The 16,896-nt window shown below is 45.9% G+C and overlaps 1 protein-coding gene across 1 annotated transcript in view; it reads right to left on the bottom strand.

Annotated features, from left to right (window-relative positions):
* The window catches only part of LOC146821647 (uncharacterized), a 1,582,729-nt gene that overhangs the window by 938,697 nt on the left and 627,136 nt on the right, over nucleotides 1–16,896 (bottom strand). Inside the window, exon 18 of the mRNA XM_085609888.1 lies at nucleotides 6,855–6,926. Coding sequence (XP_085466014.1) covers nucleotides 6,855–6,926 — 72 coding nt within the window. The remainder of the gene's footprint in view (nucleotides 1–6,854; nucleotides 6,927–16,896) is intronic.

Below are 16,896 nucleotides of genomic sequence, written 5' to 3'. Positions count from 1 at the left end.
TGCTCAGCTGCCCTCTGAAACTGTACTGACTAGGGTGCAGTATATTATGAACACAGGCCCATTCTCGCATTGTATTAAAGATAACACTACATACATATATTGGCCTAGGTATCACTCAGGGAGGTGAAGCAGTAGCTGATAGGCTCCAAGCTATTACCTTTCCTGAAAATAGGCACAGTTGATAAGAGGGACCCCGGCAGGTTGTTGAAAGAGATGTTGTTAATACATTGGTAAGGGGTGGTGCTTGGAGCTCAACGTTACATTTTACAAGGCCAACGGGTAACCCATCTGGCAATGGCGCTTTTGAACTAGCACTTTGAAAAATGGCATCTGTAACTTCTTCAGTAGGGAATGTTAGCTTTGTGTGGACCACAAACTGATTCTCAAGGTGGAGAGCAGATGAAAGATCCTCTACATGTTCAAGAAATGCTTAACCCGATTGCTAGAATTTATATTACTATAAACCTTGTTATCTGTGGCGCCACTTAACCTACATTGTTTAAAAGTGAACCAAAAGGTATTAAGATATTTTCATCTGGTGGTGTAGGAAAGGCACCCCATTCTTTATCATAAAGCTCAGTCTTCCTTTGCTTTTTTTGTACTGTAGTCTAGCATGCACTTCCTCATGAGGTATCCTTAGTTTGTCAGCACAGGTTGTAGGAGGTACACCCTAATATAGGAGCACAACTCTATAATAGCACACAGAATATTAATTCTCTCAGCCACTTCAGAAAGACATTTAAGAAGAGCAGTTGTGTTATGTTGCAACAATTTATTAGCCAAACTCGTACTAGGGATGTACATATGCCAATACAGCTTAAACCCTTATCATGGACATATGGCTGAATCAGACCTTTCAGTGGTGCTTTAATTTTTAACAAGTAGAAATAACGTAATTGTTAATGCGTTTTGGTCAGTATGTCTGGTTTCACTTATACAACCCACCCACCACTGAAATACGCAAAATGCATGCTCCTGGAAGCAAAAATGTGCTCGATGCTCACTGCACAGTCCACACTCATAAGGAGGGGGTTTCCAGTCACCATTATCCATAAATTCTATTTACCAAATCAAACATAGCACGATACTTCCCCAACTCCTCACTCCAATCCCACACTGAAACTGGGTTATTTACAAATAATAATTTCCCACCTCAGATGTATTAGGAGCATATTTCATATTGAAATCTCTACAGATCATAAAATTCAATTGTTGGGTATAGCGCTGAGCTTTTAGGTGAGTGAGAAATTCAAACAAATGCACAAAATTACAATTATCTCTATTGCTAAAATCATTACTCTAAAAAAGTATCTATTAAATGCGCAAATAGTCCCACTCCCTCTTAATAAGAATCGATTGAAAGTTTTAGTGAAACTTTAACTAAATGGATAAAACGCCTTTCGCTCAGCGAAAGCTAGATCCAGTGGCCGGGTTGCAGAACAAGCATAACTTTCATGTGCCACTAGTCCATTATCCCTGGTTTCCTGGAAGAAACTAATATTCTATTTTTCGGGATAAGATATTCAATCAGGCATCTGCAGCTTAGAGCTAATCCCTGCCCTATTCCAACTAATTACAGACAGGTGGGGTTGATTAGCATAGGTTGTTAATACAAGCTCCAAGAAATTAGGGGGGATAAAACAGAACTCGTGGCCACAGAGATATCAAGGTTGGGCGAGAGGTAGTCAATAGCACGTGTCTGTTAAGGCTCCAAATTGATTTAAAGTAGTAATCAGGCTTTTAAAACCACTGATGTGAGGGTCAAGAATGGTTTACAGTGCTTCTGACAATGCATGGGGTTGCAAGATCATTGATGGTGCTAAGAAGTCATGGGGCTTATAAAGGTACCTCAAGGGCAGGGTAATGATTATACTGCATGAATGATCCCTGCTTCTGGGGTATGACAACAAATTTCTTGCATGGATAGCATTATTGAAATTATTGTAAGCATGCAATCTCCCTAAATGTCTTTTTTAGAGCAGGCAACCAACTCTCCTAGCCATGAGAATTCTGGTGCTAATAACCATCTGAAACCCCTATGGTTTGTCTGCCAGTGAAGGACTTTGCTAAAGAGGTATCCATAGTATTCTTACACAGCCCACTGAAGGGTGGGAACACCTGCCAAGAGTATAACGTATGGATAGCAGCCGGGGAGAGGCCGTTCTTGATTCCTTCTCTTTACAATTGTCCTGGAGCAAAAAGTTGTCTTTATTAGCATCTAATATTAAGTGAGAGGTACCACTTGCACTGCCAGTTGAGCCTCATTAGACAAAGGGCGCTTGCGATAATTGGTGTCTCAGAACATCCGAGCTCATAGACAAAGGATTACTTCTATTGTTTACCTTTGACTCACATCAACTTCGGGTCAATGCTTCTTCCTGGGTGGCGGAGGCGCATCCACCGGGTGGAGGTAAAACGGGTGAATGGATGACATGGCTCGGCTCATAGATGTAATTAATTCTTGACATGAAGAAAGGGTGTGCTCAGGGGTTTGAGATCTCTGTGCTATCCCGAACCAGGATTCTATTTGAGTAAGACGCTCTACTGTTAGTAACATTCTGACTAGATAATATGTGTAAACCTTTCACAACAGTCTTTTTGCAATTTTAAGGAAAACTGTTGGTTGATTCATTAGCAGTTGATGGAAGAGCCCGTCCCTGTGTCTTCCTTCTTTTCCTTTTAGGCACAGGAGCAATTGGGGATTTCAAAACAGGGGAAACTATGTTCTTCACTGAATTCGAGCTCTGGGATCATTACAGACATTTTGTTGGTATCCAACAGGGAGCCTGTTCCATCTTTCTCTGTAATGGTGCCCTGATTAATGTCAAAAAAGGCCTTTTGTTGAGTAAAAGTCTACGTTAAGTTAATGCAATTTCCTTAGAGATTACTCCTATGGCCCTCTCTTGCATTTTACCAATTATGGTGTCCTTAAAAGAGTAATTGTACAGCTAGTTGCTTTCCTCTTCCTATAATGCCAGCTATATGAAAATATAAGACAGTTTACTCTGAGGTTAAAAGCCAGAAGTTAAAGAGTGGGCCCTGCCCAGTCTTCTCTGGGCTATGACTAGCGCAGATGGGTGTGCTCTTGGTCTAGTCTTTGCCGGCCAGCTCTGGATCACGTCCTGTTCTGAGGATGGCATTGTAACTCTATTTAGTGATGGTGACTCATGTTCTGCCTTCTCCTCTTGTGGGATTATGGGTGCAATAATCCCAAGTATCCCCAACAGAGAAAAGCACCCCAGCTGCGGGTTGCGCTTGCGCTGTATGTAGCATTGGTAACTTGTGCCCCGCCTCTCACTCTTGTGGAATTATGGGTGCAGTAGTCCCAAACACCTCCAAGAGAGAGAAGCGTCCACTTGTATATTGTTGTGTTTCAGTCCTCAGGGTGGTGTATATATTTAAAGACAATAATAAAGCCACTGGTGCATCAAAGGTTGATCATTCAATTTATATTTCAAATTCTGTCACAGAGATTCAATGTGGCCATTTGACCATTTTTTTGTTCATTTCATTATTAATTGAAATTAATGCTAATAAATGAAATATTTTATTCATATAGTTGCAATGGAAATGATCGTAGCCTCATAAATGGTTCCCCTGGTTTTTTTACTCTGGCACTGAGACACTGCTAAACAGGCCCCAGTCAGTGCATGTTATCTGACCCATAAATCTTGACAACAATGGCTAACTACAAATTGGCAACCATATCTTTTCATTAAGGCCATAGTAGATAGTACAGAAATACACCCCTGCATGAATTAAATGTCACCTGTTGACGGCAGCACTTACTATGCCATCTACTAATAATAATAAACAAAGTTATAAAGCGCATGGTTACACTGACTAGTGTGTCCCCGCGCTGCGGTGCAAAGAGGCACATATTCCGGACACGGCAGAGAGAGCAGAGACAGCTTAAACAGGAGGGCTAACAGAGGGAAAAAGCCAAGTTTTCAGCTCCTTTCGGAAGATAGTCTCCAAAACCTCCAACTGGAGCCCCAAGGGGAGGTTTATTCCATTGGTTTGCTGCTAAAAAGCGAAAGGAGCGACTACCCATCCTTGCTCTCTTGATAGATGGAATGCTGACCTGCCCCGTCCCGCTGGATCTTAGTTGACGGGTCGGGGAATAGGGGGTTAGTAGATCATGTAAGTAGGTGGGCCCCTTTCTTTGTAGGATACGATGGCTGACACAAAGAGCCTTAAACAGAATTCGCTCCCTTACCGGAAGCCAGTGAAGGGAAGCTAAGGCCTTATTCGAAGGGGCTCTCTTGGGTAACCTCAGAACGAGACGTGCTGCTGCATTCTAGATACGTTGGAGTCGCTGTATACAATTGTATTATCCCCCAGATAAAGTGCGTTTCCATAATCCAGGCATGATGTCACCAGAGCATGAACCATTGTTTTCCTAGCTGTAATTGGTAGCACATCTAAAGTCTTCCGGAGTCCACGCAAAACTCCAAAACATGTTCCTGCCACTCGTCTAGTGTGGTTCTCAAAAGAGTGCTTGGTGTCCAGACACATCCCTAGGTTCCTGACCTGCTCACAAGGAGAGGGTTTGGTCCCAGTGTCTGAGGCCACCATGCCGACGACGCTTTGCCTATCACCAGCACCAGCACTGGCACTGGCGTAACAAAGGACAACAAGGCTTGAGGCCTTCCATTGTAGCCAGAATGGTGAACTGTAACACCTACAGTGAGAACTGTTAAAATAACTGTCTTTGATTTAGTTAATCATTCTTAGCCTGCAAGGTAGGATGCATGGTATTTAAAAGTGTAACATCTAGAAAAGGAATGTGACCATGTTGCTACAGTCATAAGGTCCTAAACGCATTTTTCACTGTGACAGGGCTTGTTGTCCTATGTAGAAAATCAGAGTGCACTAATAACTAATACTGTAGCTCAGAAATGGGACCAGAGAGAAAAATAATAAATATTTTAAATTGATAACAATCCAATACAATGGTGAAGTCGCGTTTTTATAAATTATTTAGGAAACTTTAACTTTTACAAGTTAACTTTTCCCTGCCTGAAGTTCCTGAAGGCTAATTTGCATTAGCTCTCCAGCGACTCTCAGCCTGTATCTGGTCTGAATGAGGTGGGAAATTCCTCCCAGGAGCTGCACAATGGCTAACTGAGAGATAGGTCGAACGGACTGAGCAAGGATGATTCCTTTGAGCTTAGCAGAAGGGTCAGGACCGGCCATCCTGTAAACAGGATGCTAGGATAACTCTTGTGCATTCCTTGTCTTATGCTGAAGGGCCCGAGTTTTGTCTTAGCGGACCTCTTGGTTATGGTTTGGTGTGGATAAAGGGTCGGCTTCAAACTGGATTTTAGTGTTAGCTGTGGGTGGACACTGGGGGTTTTCATAGTCCACTCTCCTTACACACCTCCTGCCTTCATAGACCAAGTATAGCAATACTGAAGTCTGTAGCCATGTTGGCATTTTGGGGCTGTTTGCAGAAAACAAAAAGTGGGCAGGATTGCCCTCAGGAACTTTTACCCCACTGGTTAGAGTTCCAGGTCAACACAACACTGTAGCTACTGCCAGGCATAAATAGGCAACCCCAACACACCTTCTCAGAACCCATTCTAGCCCGGTGGAAGATCAGAAGGGGACTGGACCTGCTGTCTGTAAATGAGAGGAGCCCTGAAGGACTGGGCCTGCTTCACCTTGTACTCAGGACAAATAAGCGAACTCCAAGAGACAGTTAGATGACTTCCAAAAGTGACATGATACGTTGCAAGAGGCCTTTTCCTGGAAATTCCTAACTGGCCAGTGGCAACTGGAACTTCGACTGGACTTTGCTGGTAGCCTCTGCCTGGCATCCTGAGAATCTCTAGGTTCCCCATGTGGCCCTGGGGACATTGAAAGACTACCCCTGTGGATGTTTAGGCACTAAAAAGTTTGGATGCGTTTGGAAAACCTTTGCTCCACATCTTCAAGGGGACTTGCTGAGAAAAGTATCCGACTGGATGGAATCTGGATTGTCCTATGTGCAGATCTCCACACCTCTGAAAAAAATGACAAAGTCCCTTCTGTGATGGGACTTTGACATTTTTTTACCAAAAAGCCTCAAAAGCCCCAGAGCTTCAGCTGAGTCAACTGGCTCAGTGTATCTGACCTTCCTTTCCACGGCAGGAATCACAATTTCAGTTTTGCTCAATGCAGAGAAGAATGTTACTCCCGAAAAACAACCAAAACCCGTTTTGGATTGGGATTTTTTTTAACTTTTCTAATTCCAAGCTCCTGCTGGACCACTCTAATTCATGTATCTGATAGCTTGTGAATAACCACAGAAGTAGATTTTTAACTCACTTGGAAACCGCTGTGTGAGTAAATCCATTTACGAATACAAACTTTAATGAATTTGAAAAGTGGTTTTGGCCTCGGAAATCAGGCTTTTGTGCTTGCAAGTCTAACTTTTAAAAACGAGGCCTTTCGTCTCTGTGGAGCAGTGAAAAGCCACTTCTAGCCATAATCTGCCCATTTCTATTAATAATACCCAACAGTATCCTTCAGATATCAAATGGCTAACAATTGTGAAAGGTGCATTTGCTAACACAACAGTAGAAATTACAATCAAGACGAAGTTGCATCCACTAAGTCTCTGGCCCTTGCTGCCCAAAGTAATCCATTATATTGTGTGCATGAGGTTTGCGATGTATTTGCTATTTATTTTACAAATGTCTCTTTCTGCATTTCCCAGCTCTCAAATTTTAACAGCCTCAAACTCCGAATCTTTCTAAATGAGCAAAAAAGAACAAGGAAACATTTGAATTAATCTAACAAACATTAAAAACAGGCACAACCCCACCAATATAATTAATTGAAGTATCTGCACTTGCATGTGTACTTACGTCTAGATATTTTTCTGGATTTCATTTTTTTGTCTGGCGGTTCCTTTCCATCCTCGGCTTTGGCTGTTTTTGCTACAATAAAGAGGTGAATGGTTGAGAATATATGACGTGCATATACACAATACAATTCATATATTTGTTTTGTGAAAAAGTAATTGTTACTCTGTTTCTATCCTTGTTTAAACGGTAAAGGCCTCTCTATAGAACAACAACCCCAGTCTTCCATGAAGGGTGTCTTCTTGCCAAGGGAGATCCTTGAAGATATACCTAGCTGATGTAACCAGGACTCCCTAAAATGACATGGGTGTCTATTAATGTCAATCAATAAGACAATTTCTTGATTGGGTCAGTGGCCAAGAAAATGCTGCATAAAAGCATATAGCACAAAAAGAATGGTTGAATGAGTAGAAAACAGTGCTATATTTACTGTTAAAATGGGCTTAATTAATTTGAATTACTGATTCACTCAGAACTGAATTACTATGGGCTTGCTTCACGAACCTTTATTCAGTGAGTAAAAATGTTTTTTTTTTTTTAAATTTAGCATACATTTGTAATTTCTAAGACCTGTAAATGACGGCACACAATTTACAGATCTTGGAATGATGGAAGACTGAGCTGCATTTGCCGGAATTAATACTCATGACTTACAGATCATTAAAGATGTCAGAAGTGAGCATTTAATTCAAAAAGCTAACTTGTGTGTCTTACTCATGTACCTAAGTCAGAAGTGAGACATTGCTGATAGATGATTTGTGAATTGGCCATGAAAGAGGCACCAGTGCTCGAAATTTCTTTTAGCTGTGGTTAATTAAGAACTCTAACTCTCAAAAGTGGGGTTTCAATTAATCCAATGAAAAATGCAGTTTGCTGTGAAGAACAGTAAGTGTACTAGCATTGTGTATTGCATTGAACTGGTAGTTTGAAAACATGGCGAAATAACAAACGTTTTTCTAAATGGACTTTTTCTTTACCTTTTTGAACTTCATCAAGTAAGTGGAAAATGTTCTACCTTTAATCAATATCACAAAAGGTAGATCAAAATAACTAACAAATACAATTCTTAATCCAATCATAATATGCCTTCATATATACATATTGACAATAGCTAAGATTGAGCTTCAGATGATTTCAATCACCACGAAATAATATTCTTTATAACCATTGGCATAGTTTTGCTTAATTGTTTTTTGAAAGTAGCAAATTCATAAACATTAGAAAAGCCAGACTCACTATTAAGGCCAGTAAGTGCTAGAGAGGGCAGGGGTCTGTGGTTTACTTGGGACACAAAGTAGGGGGCTGCAAGGCGGCACCGCTACAACCAAAGATTGGGCCATTCATGGTGGGCACCTCCCAAGACCCAGACGGAGGTGAGAGCCTTATTAGGCCCCATCAGAAACTACTGACGGTTTGTCAAGGGGTACGGCACCACTGTCGCCCCCTTCACGGAACTGACTTTGAAGAAGAAGACGCATCTGGTGATCTTGACGGAGGCATGCCAGACGGCTTTCGACACCTTGAAGGATGGCCCTTGTGCTCAAGGGGCCTGACTTCTCCCAGCAGTTGTGGTGCAAACTGATGCCACTGAGCACAGCGTGGGGGCTGTGCTTTCACAGCTAAATGAGGAGGGCCTGGTTCAACCAGTAGCTTTCCTTAGTAGAAGCCTACTAACCAGGGAAGAGATGTGGAGTGCCATTGGAAGGGAAGCCTTTGTTGTGGTATGGGCACTGAAGAAGCTGAGGCCCTAAATGTTTGAGACTCAGTTCCAGGTTCAAACAGACCACAGGCCCCTCCGAATGGTTGATGCAGATGAGGGGTGAGAATTTAAAAGTATTGAGGTGGTCCATCTCCCTACAAGAAATGAATTTCACAATGGAGCACCGGCCTGGAACCAAGCACTCCAATGCGGATGGTCTTTCCAGATTCTTCTGCCTTAGTGATGAGAACTCCCCTGAGGTCGGGCAGTTCTCCCCTCTATCTGCTGGATGTCGAGTATTAGACCTGGCATCTTTTGGCATGGTCTCCCATGCCCTTTTTGGCTGCAGACCTTATGGTTGGACCTTGTTTTGCTGGCTCAGGACTTTGAGCACATTTGGCACTGGCATTCAGTGCCAAAGCACTGTGCTTGCCTTTTACATACTAGTGATTGGTGTATACATGATTGGCTGATTCGAGTTAGCTGTAAGTCCCTTATCTAGACATATACTCAGGGCATGTACCTTGAATACTCCTCCATGGCCCTGCAGTACTGGTTGCACCATCCACGCAGGTAGCTCATCGATCGTGCCACAGGTTTTTCCTGGTGGGGCCCGTGGGTGCAGGTTACTGTTACTCGGCTTGGCATCTTAAGGGCCACATGCCACAGTTCTTCATGTCTCTTGCTATATGGGAGCTCACCCGGGTGACAGGGTGCGGTGTTGGGTTACATGCAAGAATGGTGAATGGCACTGGATGGTGTGTTCGTTACGATGGGGCCTGCCTCCCGCATTGGATCAGCAAGGGGGAATGTAGGGAAAGGCTATTGAGCAGTATTTCCTAGATGCAGAATAGTAGCAGTATAGTGTTTGATATCGGTGAGTTCGTAGTGGTTAATCCTCTGGTAGTACAAGTGGATCCGACGTTACGTATGTGGGAATGTAACTTTGGGAAAGAGGGCATTTCAAAGCTTGTGGCACTGTATACCTGTCTCCAATTCACATCTGGGTGCTGGGGGACAGATACATCTGTGCATTCTTGATAAAAGGCGATAAACTAGGGGCTCAAGGGAAAATGCAGACCTCTGGCTCTGAGGGTCTTTTCTGGGACGGTTACGTGGGGCTGAAATTGGTACCTGCATTCCAAGGGTCAAGGTCTTGGGCCCACTAAAGATAGTGATCAAACCTCCCGGGGTAGGATGGCATTCCGGACAAAATTCAGAGATGGCCTGTGCATTTCAAAGGTGGACTTTTGAACTGATCGCATTTTCAAAGGTCATTGTGGGTATAACTATTGGGGCTTCGGTCTCAGAAATTAAAGACTCTTTTAGATTTGGACCCATATTACTCTAGGGACATTGGCAAGAGGAATCATTAGGGCAGGAGGAACTGAAACTGGATTATCCAGAGACTTGTGGTGGCCTGGAGCTTGTCGTGCTCCTGGAAGGGGACTATTACTTGGTGGATTTTGCCTGGACGTTGCTGGCCTGCAGCTAAGAGCTAACAGTTGTGGCCCGGGTCCCTAAGTACTCTCCGAGAGCCAGTTGGCTGGCCTCCTGTCCCTGAGATCCCAAGGACACAAAGGATCTCCCCATTTCCACGAGATCGAAAAGACCATGCAGGGTGTGGTGGAAACAGCTGAAAGTGATTGTCAGTTGGGACAAGGACCGTCTTGATGTACACCATCCTCCCACTGTGCAGAATTGTGTGTTCGCTTAGATCAGAAGCCCACCTGAGGTGCCGGGATGTGAGGAGTTTCAGGAGTGAAGGGGAAGCTTGCAGAGTCCAAGGGACCTATGCTTGCAACCAGGGGACCTGTGCTAGCTTGCATTCTGGAACATATGGCGTCCGTGGGGTGTTGGGGGGACCTGAGCTGACAATGCTTTGACTTCCAAATCGGGCAGACTTCTGTGCCTGACATCACGGCCTCCATCCAAGGTTGCTGGCTCGCTCACCAGGCCACAAGGGACTTTGTTGTGAAAAACATTGTGATGGGGCCTGAGGGGGCACCTGGAGGTCTAAACCAGATGAACGAACGTAAGTAACTGTTTCCTCCAGTTTTAGGTGGTTCTGACAATCTAATCAATGTAAACCCAGCAGGGGCAACACATATCATTGGCTGGTGTAGTTAAGTAACTGAGGGGGTGGATCACGAGGCATAGTCAAAGACCTGTTGCTGGTTGACCATTGCAACTGTTGGGGGTATGCGATATTGGGGAATGTTGTGTAGATAAATACCTCTAATTAGCGCATGTGTTCGGCTGCTAATGGGAAAGTTCGACAAATGCATACAGCTTTAAAGTGTGTATTTAATGTGCATCTCATTTTGATTTCATGGTATGTGTAATACAAAGACCAGTGTTTCATTCATGTGGCATACACAGTGTGCTGCGGGGGTGGTGTTTTCGCCAGTACTTTACACTTGTCCCTGAGAAGGAGCCTGACTGCTCGGTGCCAAGGTACCCAAGGGTAAGCACAGGTTATCGGACACGTGTATCACACTCATCCTATCTAGGACAGAGGATTCTGACTGACTTTGATGCATTACAGCCAGCTGGAAACCACTGGATCTAACATACCTCGTAACTTTGGCATTCCACAGCAACATTTGAAAAACAGACTGCTTGCTATTTTGCTTGCAAATGAAGAGTTTTTCTACAGGAGCACCATAAAGAATGAACAAGTTAACTTCACTTTTTCTGTTGGATTCGATATTTACCTGCAGATACCTCACCTTTCAAATTTCCCAAGTATCAGTCTGTATGCTGAAACTTTTCGATAGCTCTCCCGCGCCAGTAGGAGGAGCCGGCGCACCTCGGCTATGCAGACAGCACCACGCGATGTCACTGGAGACATAAAGCACCCCTGACGGCATAAAGACATCAGTTTCCATCCAATTATTTTTGTACTGTGCCTTCGAGATGAATGGATGAAACTAACTTCAATAATCAAGGTGTAGTTTTCATTTTAAAATGAAGATATCATAAGAACATAACAACAGGATCACTGGTATGAATAGCTGTGAAATGTGGAGCTGGGTGGGTTGGCAAGGAATATGCAGGTAGATATCAGATCCACCAGAACAAGTGTTACTGAAGGTAACTTTTTCTTCTGATGTATACATCTGCCTTTAGCTTCCTCAACTTTTGAAGAGATTTCCCAAGCAGTCCCTCACCTGGAGATTGGCGCATGGCTGCCTATGCCAAAAAATCCTGAAGAACTGAGCGAGCAAAATTACCTATCCCTACTCATTTCGGAATCCAAACAACAGTGTCTTTCAAAAAATTTAAGGGATGACTAAGTCATCACATTGAAAATAACTGCTATAGGTACTGCTCTCACTAGTGCTGATGTAGAGGTTTTGGCACTAGTAACCTTCTGGAGGTTCCTTGTGTGCAATGGGATAGCAGATCTTGGTATACAGGATAAAACATCTTGAGCTTGTCCACTTGTAGACTACCTTGCCTTACATTTTTCAAATGTAGCCCACAAAGAGCTGATTATCCATTCTAAACGTGCATATTATGTAGAAGATAGTTATGAATGTCAACAATATTTAAGAACAACTATACAAGGAATCTTATAGAGACTCCAGTTGTAGATTCCTTACCTTTTGAATTTCCCCCAGGCATCTGTCTGGATCCCAAGATTTTTTCTTCAGCAGTACCCCTGCGCGTGGTTAGATGGTGTCAGTCGGCTCTGTGTCCCTCGTCGGCATCTTGAGCATCTAGATGATGATGTGGGACCTACATAAATGCTTCTCATGCGTGCTGCTATCACTTCTTTCTTTTTCCGTGCCAGCGTAGCGCAGATCTGGAGAGAGCTACCCCTCGCCACTTTTTAGCTAACTTTTTTCGACTTTTTGTTGACGTCTTTTTCGAGTTGTAGACTCCTGGTGCAGCAAGGATGTCCCAGAGAAGGACCGGATTCAAGCCCTGTGGTTCATGTCACCGGATGATGTCCCTGACGGATCTGCACATCGTGTGTCTTTGGTGTCTGGAGCGTGACTATGACCCAAAGTCATGCTCAGAGTGCCGGGACATGAACCCGAAGGCGTGGGAGCGGTCCCAAAAGCTGCTGGAGGCCCCGCGCTTAGCTCTGCTTCACTCCCTTCCTCATTTGAGAGGAAACTCTCAAGAACGGTAGCGGAGCCCACACTCCCTGCACTCCAAGTCCTCGGGGAGATCTTCGGGCAAGTCAGGGAAGCAAAAAAAGAATTTGAAGAACCACAGACGTTTTTTGACTTTTCCCTGTCGGTTTGCCGACGCTACACAGGATCTTTTGCATCGCCGCTCGAAGGCTCCGTCTCCAACGTCTACTTCTGAGATGACTCTCCATCTCCCTCCCTTTGCGGGAGCCGTAGCATCTCCTGTCCAAATCCAGAAGTTCTATGAGGCCTTGTACCTCATGTTTAGGCAGCCCGGTTCCGCTGGTGCGCCTTCAGGCCCCACGGAGTGGGTAGAGGGCCCTGGGACTTCAACTGCGGTGACTGCAGTCCCAGCTCCGGAGGGTCCCTGTGAATCCGGATCTATGTCAGTCCATCTCATTCAACCTTCCCCTGACGATGATTCTGATGACGATGCTCCTGGCGTTGACCATGGCCCCAGCTGGCACCGACCCCGTCCTCATCCCCGAAGTGGACACGGAGCTGGACCGATGCCGATTGACGTCAATTCTGATGCCAGAAGGGACTTTCGTCCCTGTGTTCATTCCTGGCCTTCCTTTTGGGCCAGAAGGTGAGGAAGAGGGCTGGGAGGGGCCGCTGGACCCTTTAACTGACCAGCTTGAGGAACCGGACTGGAGAATGGACCTGGGTGATGCCAGTGGGTCTGGACATTTCCCCAGACACTGGCCTGCTTTCTCCCCTTACCATGGCTACAGAGGAGGGAGCTTATTATGCTGTGGTAGAGAGGAAGGCAGCTGAGTTCCTTTGCCTCAAGCTCCCTACGGTGGAAACCAGAACTACCCTCCTGACAGAGGTGATTCAGCCTGTGGCTTCCTGACCCTTTTTGCCATTCAATAAAGCCGTCATGGATGTTCTTCAGGGCACTTGATCCAAGCCCAGCACTGGGGCTCCAGTGGATAGGACGACTGCCTGCCGCCACCACCGCCCGCTCCGGGCGACCCAGCGTTCCTGACCAAACACCCCTCCCTGAGAGCTTGGTAGTCCAAGCCTCTTCTTCAAAAGGTGCTTTCCCTTTTGCTCCCCCAGATAGGGAATCCAAGAAGCTGGATCATCTTGGTAATAAGATGCTCTCTTCCTCCAGCTTGGCATGCGGTTAGTGAATACCACATGCCTCTTGGACCGATACTCCCATTCTATCTGGGATATGGTAATGCAGGTGCTGCCTCAGGAGGCCCGGCCCATTCTCTCTCACACAGTTGCAGATGGGATAGATGCAGCCAAACTCACCATACGATGTGGACTTCACTGGATACCACGACTCACTAGGCAGAATGATTGCTACATCGCTAGCTTTTAGACATTACACCTGGTTGAGGACTTTTGGCTTCTCAGGGGATGTCCAGTCTTCCTTGATGGACATGCCCTTTGATAGCACTCACCTTTTTGGGGACAAGGCAGACTCAGCGCTTGAGCATTTTAAGGATCCTTGGGGCTACCTCACGTCCACTTCAGTCTGCCTTTCGTCCCTTTTTTGGCTAGGGAAGGGGCGCCCAGCCATGTGCTGTCCAGCCGAGTCACAGAGTCACACAAACTGTCCAGCCTCGGCATGGCTGTGGACGTGGAACCCAGAGTCCTCGCGGGTCAGGGAACCAGCAGGACGGCGAATCCACCCTTTGCCACCTGCTGTAGCCTCCAAACCTTCCTAGTATGACGTTACAGGCCCATCAATGGCCAGTTGGAGGCAGGATCCACCATCACCTCCTCCACTGGCAATTCATCACATCGGACAGTTGAGTTTTGCAAATAGTCAGAAGAGGCTACTCCCTCCCCTTCGAGACTACCCCTCCCTCCATGCCACCTTCTTACAATCACATGACGGAGGGTTATTTGACACTTCTCTGCCAGGAAGTATCAGCTCTCTGGGCCAAGGGAGCTATAGAGAGGGTCCCTGTGCCAGAAGTTGGTTGTGGTTGTTATTCCCGCTACTTTCTGGTACCCAAGAAGGAAAAAGACATGCGTCCTATCTTAGACCTCCAGGGCCTTAAACTCTTACTCCGGAAGGAGAAGTTCAAAATGCTCACCCTAGCCCAAGTTCTGTCTGCACTTGATGTCCAGGAGATTGGCTGGTGGTGTTGGACTTGCAGGACGCTTATTTTTATAGCCCCATCCTGCAGGCCCACTGGCGTTACCTTCGGTTCACGGTGAGCCACAAGCACTTTCAGTTCACCGTGCTCCCCTTTGGCCGTACCAGTGCCCCTCGGGTAATCACAAAGGGGATGGCGATGGTCGCAGCTCATCTGCGCAGATCAGGGGTTCCAGTCTTCCCCTATCTAAAAGACTGGCTGTTAAAGGCAGGCTCGCCCCAGGCTGTTGTTCCCCACCTCCAGACCTCTACCTGCATTCGCAGGGGTTCGCTATCAACATGCCGAAGTCACACCTGACTCCCTCTGAGACGCTCCCTTTCATCGGGGAGGTTCAGGACACAGTGCAGATTTGGCAGTGGGACCTGGAGTTCCTGTGAACGCAGCATCAGGAGAATCTTTGACTACATCCAGATCTCGTAGGGAACTGCGTGCCAACTGCAGTGGTGGTTAAGAACCAAGATTGGGTCAGAGGCAGATAGCTCTCCCTTCCCCAACCAGATCTAACAGTGGTGTTGGATGTGCCACTTCTGGGATGGGGAGGCCAAATTGGAGATGTGGAGATCAGATGTGTATGGTCTCTGGCAGAGACCGGCCTCCATATCAAGCTTTTGGAGTTCCCGGGCGATCAGACTGGCACTGAAGGCATTCCTTCTGTCTCACAGGGGGAAAGTTGTGCAGGTGTTTACCAACAACACCACCACCATGTGGTACTGTAACAAACAGGGCGGGTGGGGTCATGGACCCTTTGTCAAGAGGCTCTACGCCTCTAGACATGAATGGAACATCAGGACATAACCCAGGTGGTTCAACACCTGGCAGGCTCCCTGAAAGCCAGGGCGGACAAACTCAGCCGCCAGTGCCTAGTGAATCACGAATGGCGTCTCCATCCAGAGATGGCGCAAGGTCTCTTTTAGCAGTGGGGAGAGCCTTGGTTAGATCTATTCGCCTCCGAAAAGAACGCGCAATGTCGGCAGTTTTGTGCGTTAGAGTTTCTAAGGCGGCGCTCTCTCTACGACTATTGTTGTCACGAGTGGAGCATCGGCCTCCTATACGCCTTCCCGCCTGTACCACTCCTGCCCAGACTGCTGAAGGAGATCAAGCGCGACTGGGCTCAAGTCATTCTTGTAGCTCCGGACTGGGCGCGAAGATTCTGGTACCCGACCTTCTGAGCATGGCCATCGATCCTCCAATCAAACTGCCCCTTCAGGTGGAACTTCTGTGGCAGCAGCAGGGGCGGGTTTTTCACCTGAACTTGTCCAGTCTCCACCTCCTTGCGTGGAGATTGAGCAGCAGCAGTTTACAGCTTTCGACCTTCCGCCCAAAGTTTGTGATGTTATCATGCCAGCCAGGTGTCCCTCCACTATAATGGTATACGCCTGTAGATGGAACATATTTGTGGCATGGTGCACAGAAAAGGCTGTTGATCCCCTTTCTGCTGCTCTTTCAGGGGTTCTTTTGTATATACTTTCTTTGACCCAGCTAGGATCTGCCTAGGGCACTCTTAAAGGATATCTTGCAGCCATCTCTGCTTTTTTTAGGATGCCGGATCAGCCTTCTTTATTCAAGTCCCCCATTGTTAACAAATTATTTAAGGGCCTTACTAATCTGATCCCTCCATCTCCTTTCGTAATGCCCCAGTGGGACTTAAATTTGGTTCTTACCTTTCTTCATGTAAGCCCTTCGAGCCTCTTCATAATTGTCCCCTCTGGTTGTTGACTCTCAAAACTGCCTTTCTTGCTTTCTTCTTGCCATCACCTCTAATTGCAGGGTGAGCCAGCTGCAGGCTTTATCTTCTAAGCCTCCTAGTCCTTTTCGATCTGTCTATCCATATAAAGTGGTACTTCGAATCAAGCCTTCATTCCTTCCTAAGGTCGTCACGCCTTTTCATGTGGGACTATCTAGCACACTGCCCACCTTTTATCCACCCCTGCATCATTCCACGGAGGAGGAGAGTCTCTACCGTCTGGACCCAAAACATGCATTGTCTTTTTATCTTGATCGCACAAAAGACGTCTGGGAGGATGATCAACTCTTCATTGACTATGTGGGTGCCAAGAAATGTCAGGCTGTTCAGAAAC

Source organism: Triturus cristatus, chromosome 6, assembly GCF_964204655.1.
Source record: "Triturus cristatus chromosome 6, aTriCri1.1, whole genome shotgun sequence".
Lineage (NCBI taxonomy): Eukaryota > Metazoa > Chordata > Amphibia > Caudata > Salamandridae > Triturus > Triturus cristatus.
This window is presented reverse-complemented; position numbering and strand designations above follow the sequence as displayed.